The sequence below is a fragment of the Salmo salar genome, chromosome ssa25 (assembly GCF_905237065.1).
Source record: "Salmo salar chromosome ssa25, Ssal_v3.1, whole genome shotgun sequence".
Taxonomy (NCBI): domain Eukaryota; kingdom Metazoa; phylum Chordata; class Actinopteri; order Salmoniformes; family Salmonidae; genus Salmo; species Salmo salar.
Window position 1 is genome coordinate 10,244,923 of NC_059466.1, and position 12,349 is coordinate 10,257,271.

At 40.5% G+C, this 12,349-nt stretch overlaps 1 protein-coding gene across 1 annotated transcript in view; it reads left to right on the forward strand.

Moving 5' to 3' along the window:
• The first annotated feature begins 365 nt into the window (after positions 1-365).
• Positions 366-12,349, forward strand: part of hibch (3-hydroxyisobutyryl-CoA hydrolase) — a 47,615-nt gene continuing 35,631 nt past the window's right edge. Inside the window, exons 1-6 of the mRNA XM_014173027.2 lie at positions 366-523; positions 6,472-6,514; positions 6,794-6,925; positions 7,947-8,031; positions 8,163-8,243; positions 8,485-8,537. Of these exons, the coding sequence (XP_014028502.1) occupies positions 492-523; positions 6,472-6,514; positions 6,794-6,925; positions 7,947-8,031; positions 8,163-8,243; positions 8,485-8,537 (426 nt within the window). The 5' untranslated portion in view covers positions 366-491. The remainder of the gene's footprint in view (positions 524-6,471; positions 6,515-6,793; positions 6,926-7,946; positions 8,032-8,162; positions 8,244-8,484; positions 8,538-12,349) is intronic.

Consider the following 12,349-nt stretch of genomic DNA (forward strand, 5'->3'; position numbering starts at 1 on the left):
TATTGTATCTGGTTTGTTTTATGTAGAATAATTAAATGATTCCCATAGGAGAACATCTCATTTCTTGTTGTATGCCAAAATTAATAAAATAGCTGTCCAATTATGTTTTTGATATTTCAGTTATTGTGGGCCTGGGGGAATGCTAATTTGTTTATGGGTATTTGTTTATCCAAGCCGGTCTATAATTTGAACCCTGCCTAGTATCCTCATAAAGTCAAGCATGCCTAAACAGTGATTTGTAGTAACCTAAAATCCAATTTGGTGCGTGTATGTATATATTGTCTCAGTAGATGGCAGTGTAGTCAATCTCAGCTTTTAAATGCATCGAGCGTTTATTTGATGCTGCATACGCCCCCAATGACGCTTACGAAAGTAACCAATCAAGAATAGTCTATTGCCTGCTGTACAGGAAGGACATTTCGTAAACTTGAACCATTTCTTGAAGCAAGCTGTGTGCTTTTCAAGCTAATCAGAGAAGGAAAAACTACACAATGTCAATAACTATTTGGAATTCTACGCACAGGTAGGCATACGTCTGCAAACGTTGATTTTAAATGTATGTTTAGTCGATGAGGACGCCGTGCATGTAGCTAGAGTTGAACGTTAGCTGGCTAGCTTTATGTGGGGTGTTTTCAGAAGATACTGACAATACCGTTACGCTTGTTAACACTGAGGTGCACTGGGGTCTGAACGCAATCATGGTTACATTGAGACACCATGTAAAGAGTGTGTATAAACCCTGGATGACTGACAGGGGGCTCTGTATTGAAGCTACCACACAGCCATCTTGGTACTCCTCAATTGTATTTTTTTTTTAAGCTATAGAAATGCATTTGTCTACATTCATTTTCTATTATATACCTTAATGCATACTTTTTTTTTAATTATGTAAGCCTAATATATATATATATATTCCTTAAAGTATCTTTTTTTTAAGTACAAATGTTATGGCCCCACTGCAACAAAAAAATACTTAAATACATGTAATTTTGTCCCTGAAACATTTCATAGAGTTGCTATAGAATTCCATTCATTGTAATGGTGGACTGGTTCTATTTGGGAGTGCCAATATGGTCGACCGGTGGCTTCAAAGCCTCTCAATGGCCAATACATAGCATCCGCAATCCAGGGTTTATATTCATCATTGCCGTGGTGCCGGCGTGAGATGTAACCATGATTGCGTTCCGACCCCAGTGCAGCTCAGTGTAAACAAGCATAACAGTAGGTTCTGTATCTTCTGACAAATCCACTGTCAGAATAGTTTGTCTAGCCTCCCGAGTGGTGCAGTGATCTAGTGATCTAAGGCAGTGCTAGCTGTGCCACTAGAGATTCTGGGTTCGGCCGGCCGCGACCCATGGGGCGGCACACAATTGGCCCAGCGTCGCCCGGGTTAGGGGAGGGTTTGGCCGACAGGGATGTCCTTGTCCCATCGCACACTAGTGACTCCTGTGACGGGCCGGGCGCAGTGCAAGCTGACACGGTCACCAGGTGTACAGTGTTTCCTCCGACCCATTGGTGTGGCTGGCTTCCGGGTTAAGTCGGCATTGTGTCAAGAATCACTGCGGTTGGGTTGTGTTTCGGAGGACGCACGGCTCTCGACCTTCGCCTCTCCCGAGTCCATACAGGAGTTGCAGCGATGAGACAAGATTTTAATACCAATTGGATACCATGAAATTGGGGAGAAAAAGTGATACTTTAAAAAAAATAATAGTTTGTGTGAGTAGACTGTTGTGTTGCTGCCCAATGGTGCTTCAACTCTCCATGCATGATTACAGTAGCTAATATCTTGACATTGCATTCGTCAACCCATTAAGCCTTGTTCACATTGGAGTGACTCAAATAAAAAAAATGAGCTTATCTGATTTGAATCTGTTATTTTTCCTGCTGTGTTAACAGCCAAAAAGCACATGGAATCATATTTCAAGCCACATTTCAAACCACCTTCATAGGTTTGAAATCCGATACAAATCTGATTCCTGGCCATGCGAAAATCTGATTTTATTTTGCCCACAAGTGGTTTTTAGACTGTTATTTGGCATATCTTGTTACTTGCTAGCTACTCAGACAGTTTTGAAAAAAACATGTGGTTGCTAACTAGCTTAATTATTTACAGACACATCAGTGAATGGGCTAAAAAGCTAAACTGCTACCTAGCTAGCTAATTGACTGCTGTGGCTAGCCAAAAAATTACTTGTTTTGAAAGTTCAATCATCTTATCCTTTTGAGGCTTTAAAAGTGGTCTTACACTATGATTTTTAACATTCAAAGCAACTGGGAAACGTTCATGGCAGGCATTGTTGTCACCTTGGCTTGCTACATAACTTGTGGGTGATAGGAAGCATGAGCACCACCACCAATCAGTCTACACCACTGCACGCACACCTGTTGTTACTATGATAACTAGCGTAGACATGCCAGCAAATGACTGCTGTCTGAACACACACACACATCCTATTTGGTCAAAAGTAACTTGCTGTTTGGACCAATAATGTCTATCTGCTGACTGCGGTTACTACATGCCACACCTACTATGCTGCGCCCACTACCATTGAGGCTGCTATCGCTCTCTGGCTCATACTCCAGCACAGTCGGTGGCGGAAATGCACCAACTTTGGATGCCAACCAGGGCTCGACATTAAGGCTGGTCCGGAGCAAGTAAAAAAAAACAACACAATATCAAACAGTTACTCTGATCAGGCAGCTGTGCTGCCGCAGGGCAGTGTATGGTTGACATTCTGAGTAAATTGCCTATATTCCTATTTGCTATAACTTATTTCAATAAATATGTTATATTTACACAAAGCAAGAGAACAAAGACAGAGCTAAGAGTCTCACCAAAGCAGCGCAAAATATCCGGTCAGAATTGTTTTGTTTTCTTCTTCTTCCTCTCGAATGTTGGATGATCTGGGCCAATAGCCAAAGTCTATTTTTATAGCAGACACTCCGGTGTCTTATTTTTGTAAAAGCCCAAATGTTCTATTTCCTCTCAATTTGAAATGAATATGACTTGGCCTATTAAGAAACTCTTTCAGTTTAATTACATGCTAGATTTCTCCTGCCATGCTGCTTCATGATCAAACAATGAATTAATCAAACGGAGTTCTAGTTCTACCTCAAAGTTTTAAGTGCTTTTTTTAATAACTCCAAAATATGGGAGACCTAAGGTGAATACGAGAGACAAAAGAAGCAATAGCAAGATATAAAAATCGAATGAGAAATAAAAAAATAAAAAAACCTTCAGACAGAAATTACGCATGCGTGTCCAGAAAATAAATCCTTCCTTGTTATTGCAAACCAAACGACCAAAAGCCTAATCCTACTAACTGAAATATCATTAAAGCATTAAGAGAAATTAAAGTTATGAAGAGGAATTTCCAAACTATACTAATAGTGTTAAATGACCTAAAGTTGAAGCTTTTAAATGGGAATAATTAGTCGGAGTATATGCTATTCTCATTCGCATATTTATTTTGAATTACAAATATTTTAGGCCACAAGAAGTGAAATTGAGCAAACAATGCCAAGATGGAAAAATGAAATGAGGAGTCAAAAGAATTTAGGTTACAGCTGAGGAATGCTTATGAAAGAAATGTATAGTTGGGCTAGGCCTATTTCCATATTATTTTAGCATTATGCAACCTACCTACAACACATATAGTAGCCTAGGCCTAATATGAGAGGAGGATGACAGGAAAAATGTGAAATCAGTTTTTAATTATCCAGTTCTGAGGACAGCAGGGTTGCTCTGCAACCCATGATGATTGTACAACCCTTCACAAGACGCACAGCCAGCGAGACTCGTTGACTGTGTCACTGGCTCATCTGCGTGCTTCTGCACACACAGGTAGCCAGATTGGCATAGCCGCGCAAAATAGGGGTGCTGAGGGTGCTGCAGCACCCTCTGAAAAATCTGAATATATTTTTTTTTATTATTAATAAAAAAGTAATATATTTTTTTCTTCTCACAAGTACTGCATTGGGGCTTTACTAGTCCTGTATTAGTGACCGATATTGCCGTCTGTAGTGTGAAAAAAAGGAAAAATAATCTGCCCTCTTCTTTATTTTGGATGGCCGCTAGGGGCGATAACATCGTCTATGGCTGGGTTGTCAAACTCATTCCGTAGAGGACCTAGTGTCTGCTGGGTTTTCTGTTTCCCTGCCAATTAAGACCTAGACAACCAGGTGAGGGGAGTTCCTTACTAATTAGTGACCTTAATTCATCAAGTACAAGGGAGGAGCGAAAACCCGCAAATACTCAGCCCTCTGTGGAACAAGTTTGACAAGTGGACTATGGGTCTGTAGGCCGTCATTGTAAATCAGAATTTTTTCTTAGCCGACTTTCCTAGTTAAATAAAATAAAAAGTAATTTTTGATCCCTACTATATACTTCACTCATTTTCAGTCACCCCTTTGGCTGATGGTGTTACATACCTTTTTTCGTTGGGACAAGTGACTTCAGCATTTGGACAAGTAAAAAATTTGTGGCTAAAAAAGTTAATGTAAAGCCCTGCCAGCCACTGAAAACCCACCACCGAAGAAGAAAGAGGCTGGGCTAGGGGACACCGGTACACAGTATCCTTCGACCCCCGCCTGCCATGCACCGCTTTCATGCAATTCTGCTAACGTTAGGGCGAGGTAAGTAGCTAGCCAGTTTAGCCAACTCCACTCTCGTGTGGCACTACTGGGTAGTGATTACCCACGCGGTAACGTTCAAATAACTGCAGGAGAGCAGAACTCGGCAGGCGGTGGGTGCGGCGGCGAAGGTTAGTGTGTGCTGGTGTCCTAGCAAGCAAACCAAACTGATTTGAGCATTAAGCTCTGCAGTGTGAACAAGGCTTTAGTCTTCCAATTGCAAATTGTGTTTCTCCAAAGAGACTGTACTTTCTAGCTAGTCCTTATTATAATGCAAGTTAGAATAAACAGCTTTTTAAATAAATCAAGCCTTGTCATCTACCTCACCTCTTACATTGTGAGCCAATGTAACAGTAGGGAAGGCGAATGAATTGGCTGCTGCACAGTCACAATGGGAGCTCTTTCTAGAGCACCTGGTTAAATTGTGCATCAGAGCATTTTTTTAAATCTCTGAATGCTTAAACTAGTGATGGGGGGGTCGCAGGACTTAGAACTCTATAAAAAATTATATTATTCTATTACTCTATTATTTCACGAATAATTCGGGGTGGTCTCTCATAAATGTCGCTGGCCACATACTAATACACGGATTTGACAGTCAAACTGTCATTAAAATAGCAGCCAACCGTAGTCACTGTTGATATTCTAAGGTGGGTCGTGATTCGTTTGAGTTAACTAACAGAAAAAGTGGTTTGTTCCCTTTGGCAGACTCCCGAAATCAACATCTGCCATTCCAAAATATAGATAGCAGCCTTCAACAAATGTTTATCTAACCAACCTGTTAGATAAACCCAATGTATATGTAAGGGGCTTAATACAGTTGTATTCCAGCCACTAGGGAGTACTCTGGTGAAGCCCATGGGAAATAAAGTAATATAGTTTAAGTGAATTGGGAAGAGTAAGAATGAAAACTAAAGAAAGACTAAACGGCTGTTACCTGTGCTGACATGATTAAAAGGGAAGTAAACCGTACTTTTCGCGTTGTAGTTTATATGATAAGCTCATTGGAAGGGTAACATATAAGTTATTCCACATTTCCATGTGACCTTTGTATAATGTACGTTTAAACAGAACATACAACCAAAACATTTTGCCCTCGTTCTATTGATTTCAATATGTAATCATATGAGTGATTAACACAAAAGTGTTGAGTTACTCTTACCCCGTTGGTGACCCACCTCATTCAAAATACAACACTTCAAAGTGTGGCTGGTTGTCTTCTACAAGTTGTCCACTACCAGTGATATAAAATACCCCGATTCCGTGTGGTTTTTGAGCTGTGCTAGTTTTAATAGGATGTCCATCCTCATTTTCCGCCCTCTCTCTATTGATTTCAATGTGAAATTGATATGAGCAATTGACAAAACAGCGCTGCGAATCAAAATCTAACACTCTGAACTATAGTTGACTGTCTTCTGCCAGTTGTCCTCTAACCTGTGAGAAGAGAAAAAAATCTCCTGTTTCCATGTTTTTCTTGTGTTAGTTTCAACAGCGTATATAACCAGATTTCCACCTATTTCGTGATTTATTGCCACTCGTCAAAACGATAGGGCTTTTGGTGCTTGTACATTTTTATAAGATGCTTTTAAAAAAATACAAGTAATGATGGCCGCATCCTACCTTCAACATTATGGTATTGTACTTAATCAGGTAAAAACTGCTGAATGAGTCCAAAAAACGTGTTGCGATTTGATTTATTTTGACGATATAGCAGAAATCACCAAATCAGGTTTGCCCTGCCTAATAACAGAGGTCAGTATGTCCAAGTTTAGTGTTCATAGGGTTTAATCACATTTAATCTCTGTCACCATTTTCACATCTTTCTTGTATTGTCTTTAGATTTAGGTCCCTCTGCAGATTGCAAAGAATTCGAGGGCAAATGGTAAGCACTTAAAATTCTTCTGTAAGACAGTTAGCTAGCTATGCAGCTATATGTGTGGTAATACTCCCTCCACAGAAGTGAAGGGGAGAGAGATGGACACACACGTTAAGCTATAGCTACGGTAGGTAACAGCACCACTTTATTGTATAGAATAGAAATCCTCTTCCTTTGGTTCAGGAGTTTAAGTCAAACCTGTCATGCTCATCCTACTGCTATACCTACATGTGTTTGCTCGTGTTACATTGCCTTTTTTCTCTGTGTGTGTGTGTTTGGTGGCAGATGACGAGCCAGGCGGGAGCCGAGATACTGGTGGAGAAAGTGGGGAATGCTGGGGTGATCACCCTGAACCGCCCCAAAGCCCTGAACGCCCTCAACATGAACATGATACGACTCATGTACCCCCAGCTCAAGGTGAGCGATAGTTAGTTAACACTGACTAGGCTACCTGTCACTGGGACAGGGGGCAAGGACAGGCAACCATATCAGTCCTGCTGCGAACAACAACAGCAGCCATTTGTAGGAGTAGTTCATTAAATGTGGCAAATTGTTAAATGTGGCTTACTGTTAAGGCCTCTGGCCACAGGGCGAGGTAAGGTTGTGTTCAACATCTCAAATGTTTCAGAACCTGTTTTAACCCTTTACACTAGTGGGAATTGGCCTAAATGGATAAGAATACATTGAAGAGTGTCTTACAGAACAAATATGAAAAGCATATGCATAACCATGGTAGCATTTGAAAGGGAACAGTTTGGCGATGATGCGAAAATGATTACGGTGAGTACACAACAGTTCACAAGACTGAATCCAAAACATTACACTGTTGATTTTATGTGCATTTTACATTTACTGTACTTTTCGCTGCATTTGTTGATAACGAAATCTGAAAAAACTCTGGATAGATTCAGTAACATAAGACTATTTCTGAAAAATGTGGGGTAGGTGCAACGGTATTTATTATAATCCTCAATGTTTCATCTTTGAAAATAAATAGTAATCTGAATTTACAGCGTTTTCCTCACTTAGGAAACAAAAAATGTGTAAAAGTTGCCCAATTACCTGGAGGGATGGGGGCTCAAGTTCAGATCGGCTGTCAGTCAAAACCCAGAGCTCTGACGTCATGTATAGCATGTTACTGTACCGCCGCTACGTTCCAATTTAATTTAGGTGTTTATCAGTGCCCAAATCTGCCATTTCTAACCCGTATACGGGTACGACTGTAAAGGGCTAATGGCAATGGAAAGTGGAACTTGGAAATGCTTCAATGTCTAAACACACATACATAGCATGAATGCGATCAGGGTTACATGGGCATTGCAATGGGCAATGTAATACCTTATAATGTACCACGTGTAAACTTGGATAGCAGTCAGAATTGACTTGATCCACATAATGTACTCAAACTGTTTTGAATCTACTGCATGTTTCATTGTAGAAATGGGAGACGGACAAGGAGACTGATATTGTTATTGTCAAAGGAGCCGGTGGGAAAGCCTTCTGTGCTGGTGGAGACATCATAGGTAAATAACAGATTGTCCAGAGTACACACGCATACTCACACAGCATCTTGATTTGTACTGTGCATGTCATCTTCGTTTTCAAAAGGGTCTTATCTCTACTGAGTGCATTTTGTAATCACATTTCCTCCTAGCTGTGACTGAAGCAGGGAAGAGAGGAGATGCCCTTGCTAAGAACTTCTTCCGTGAAGAATACATCCTGAACAATACTATTGGTACGTGTCCCGATCTCGCCTCTTCCATGATTCTGCTAGAGGGGAAACATTTTTAGAACAAACAATATGCCTGTGTATCACAAAACGTTTGGTTTTCATTATGAATCTACGACGAGGACAGACCATTCTGTACATCCATGTTCTCTGATGGGACCAGTTATGTTTAGTATCTTGGGAGCACCAGTTTCCCTCCTTTGGCTATCTGTTCTATTTTGACTTATATTTTTTTTGATCTTTTAAGGAACATATCAGAAACCATATGTGGCCCTTATTGATGGGATAACAATGGGAGGGGTGAGTATCTTTAAAAAACAAACCATTTTGGTTACAATTTCTGGGCCAGATCTCTAATCATACAGACAGATGACGTTGCATGTTATTGCTGTGGTGCACATTTTCACCACAAGATGGCATCATGAGAGGGCCTGATTAACATGATTTGCTGGGATCAGAGTGGCAGGGATGTATTGTGATCCTGGTGGTCATTCTGTCACGGCAGCTTGTCTCTGTAATCTCTCTTGGAGGGGGGAAAATGATGGAACAACATAAAAACATAGGGGTAGAAGGGTAGGGCCTCTCAACCCAAATGTGGTTTGGCAAAATCCAACAAAATGGCAAATGGGTAACCGGTTGGTTCCCAAACTAGAGTGGGTATTTGAATATGCTGTCATTTCGTGAATATCATGTCCCTTTTTGTGTGGAGAAATAAAGTGAGAATGCTAAGCCTTTGAGCCATTGCCAGTGACCCAGTTTCAGGTTTATTTGAAATGACAATGTACCACAAACATGGACTGATTTTTCCTTTGGTGGAAAACACTTGTACTGTGTGTGCATTAGATTACCGTCCACAGCAGTGTTACAGTTCTTTAATTTGCTAAGTTTTGGGACTGAGGTGGAAGAAATACTGATAGATTTTTGTTGTTTTGATTCAGCGGCCCTCAATCTGTCAAGGGAGTACTCGTGTATTTCACAAGTGCTTGTATTTCATTCACTTCAAATTAAAATGTACTTTCAGGTTTGATCATAGCTAAACTGTATACAACTAATTTACATGAAGCCCTCTAGAGCAGGGATCATAAACTAGATTCAGCCACGGGACGATTTTCTTTTTAGCGCATAATTACAAGTCAGACTGCAAATTGACCGCAAGAAGACCAAACCAATATAATATTTGACTAAAACATAATAATTTCAAACCTTGCTTACGTTTGTATACTATCACATACATCTCTCTATTATGCGTGGGAATAATTTTGAACCTATTTTCAAAATTAAAATCACTTTGAGCTGATTTGCTGGTGTTTTTAGTCTTTTATTTCCCCAAAAATAATAGATATTATTTGCATAATTATTTATTTTTTTGCTCAGAGAACTTGGGAGGCCAAGTAAAATCACCCATGGGCCGCCAGTTGCTCTAGAGTATAATTTGTCCCTATAAATTCACATCACCCTCGTGTGTTTGCAAACATTGCTGCACGAGAGCGACGTGAGCCATATTGGTTGCAGAAGATGGGGGAGTTCTCATAGACCGGCAACAAAAAAGCCTCTATTGACATGTTGCTTATGAGTGCATTTCACACTACTTTGGGATTATAATTGACTTTTAAGGCTCGTATGAATGTTGTACTTAATATAAGCTTTGTGTCATCATCGCAAATTAACTGCATTATACTTAAACTTCAACCAGTAAAATGGCTCTTTGGCTAGGTTAATGAGAGTCAGCATTCTAGCTAACAACTGCTGCATCCAAAATAGGTATTTTGCAATGATCACAACCAAATATAATCTTAGCAACTGTTCAAGCAATAATCGTAAGTGTATGAGAAGTAATAGCCTAGATTTACGTAGGTATGTTGAATGGGCACAGATAGCGATGGGGGTCTTTCAGCATCCAAAAATTGAGAGCATCAGTGCCTGAGGTCAGTGTGTCTGTACTGAAAAGGGGCCATGGCCGAAGCTTAATCTTTCATTGCGAGCGGTAATACACAGACCACCCTGCAGGTGTCAGTCATATGCTTTACATCCTGTAGTCCTGACCAGCTCCTTTTTTTATTGTGAATTGATACCTAGCTGGGCTCTCATTGGTTAGGATGAGAAGTGGCGTAGACCAGAGCATGTTGCTGCCACTTGTTTTTTTCTTTCTTTCATCCTCCTGTTAGACTCGCTTGGAATGGGAATGAATACCTTGTTGTCCTGCAGTTTGCTAGAGGAGGAGAGACACTAGCTAGAATTACACAGATGGTAGTCATATCCTGAGCTGATGCCTAAGGCAGTCAATACAGCCATGAAAGCATACCGTTATAGGTCTTTCTGATATTAGAGTACAAGCCACACCATCTTTTTTTTTTATATGAGTAGATTGTTTTGGAATATAGGACTATAGAATGTCTCACTTATACGTACCTTGTTGTAACAACACATTTCGATCCACACAGATCCTTGTCAAGTCACGTCTGTAATTCTACAGCAGTAGTGCATTATTCTGCCCAGCCTGTCACTCTAAGTGATGTATGATGGACGAGACACTGTGACAGTAGTCCCACCCAGCTGTCAGACTGTCAGCTGTGTGTCGCTTCCTCCCTGGTCCCTGCCCGTCCTCTTGTGTCATGCATGTTCACGGCTGCCCACCAAGGTCTCTGAGCACAGACGAGATGCGTGTGTCCATCGGGTAGAATGGTGTCTTGTGTTTGTTCTCGGTATCCCTCTGGCAGGGTGGAGTCACAGAAAGCTGTGAGAAATCTCTCTCTCTCACACACACAGATATGTCAATGTTCTTGTGGAATATGAAAGGGTTGGACTCATTCAGATAACTCTTTTTGTACAGGGTCAGACTTAAAACAAATCAAATCAAACTATTTGTCACATGCGCCGAATACGTGTAGACCTTACCGTGAAATGCTTACTTACCAACAGTGCAGTTCAAGAAAGAGTTTAGAAAATATTTACCAAATCAACTAAAGTAAAAAATTATAAAAAGTAACACAATAAAATGACAATAATGAGGCTATATACTGGGGGTACCGGTACCGAGTCAATGTCGTGGGTAAGGTTAGTCAAGGTCATTTGTACATGTAGGTAGTGGTAAAGTGACTATGCACAGATAAACAATGAGTAGCAGCGGTGTAAAAAAACAAATGGAGGGGGGTGGTCAATGTGAATAATCCAGTGGCCATTTTGATTAATTGTTCAGCAGTCTTATGGCTTGGGGGTAGAAGCTGTTGAGGAGCCTTTTGGTCCTAGACTTGGCGCTCCGGTACCGATTGCCGTGCGGTAGCAGAGAGAACAGTCTATGACTTACTCACCAGTAAGGGGCGCTTTATCATCTTTATCACTATTGTTTATACTTTAGGGCTTCACTTTTGTTCTCTGCATATTTCCATGGGGGTGAAGGTGTGGATGTCTAGCGATAGACGACTGGGAAAAGGCATAAATTCAGTGGTTGGATGGTGGAAAGCAGTAGTTTAATGGAAGTTTTTAGCCCTGTCCAATCAGAACCATCTGTCCTGAATGAGGGCTTGATTTATTGCCCTTTCAGATTTTTAAGTGTGTTCCCACATCCCGGTCTAACGCAGCAAACAAGGACTACCTGTTGGCCTAATCAAACACAACAGAGCCACTGGGCTAGGCTATACTGACACAATTTATTAGCACTGTTAACCGATGACACTCCATCCACACACCTCACACACCTCTTTTCACTAAACATTGCCTGCCTATCACAAAACACACTTTCAAATTGTGTTTTCACAATTTCACCCGATCCCTGCATTTGGAAGACAGTATCGGTCTTACATTGTAGAGCGATTCCTCACTTTTCCACAAAATACAATCCATTGAATGGTCCTTTTGGATGAAGGATTGTTGACATGCATTTGTATCTAAAAGCATAATTGAAAAATAATTAATAAAAGTTAGTATATTTGTGACATTTTGGCCTTACCCAGGCCTCCTTTAAGACTCCATAATGTTTCATCTGTAGGTGCTACAAAGTATAAATTGGTGTCGTATGAAGCGTTACTACTCATATTGAAGAGCAAGCAGTATTTTTTTCCCCCTTTGTTTTACATTAATTTATGAATATAGAAAAAATATAAAGATGAATATTG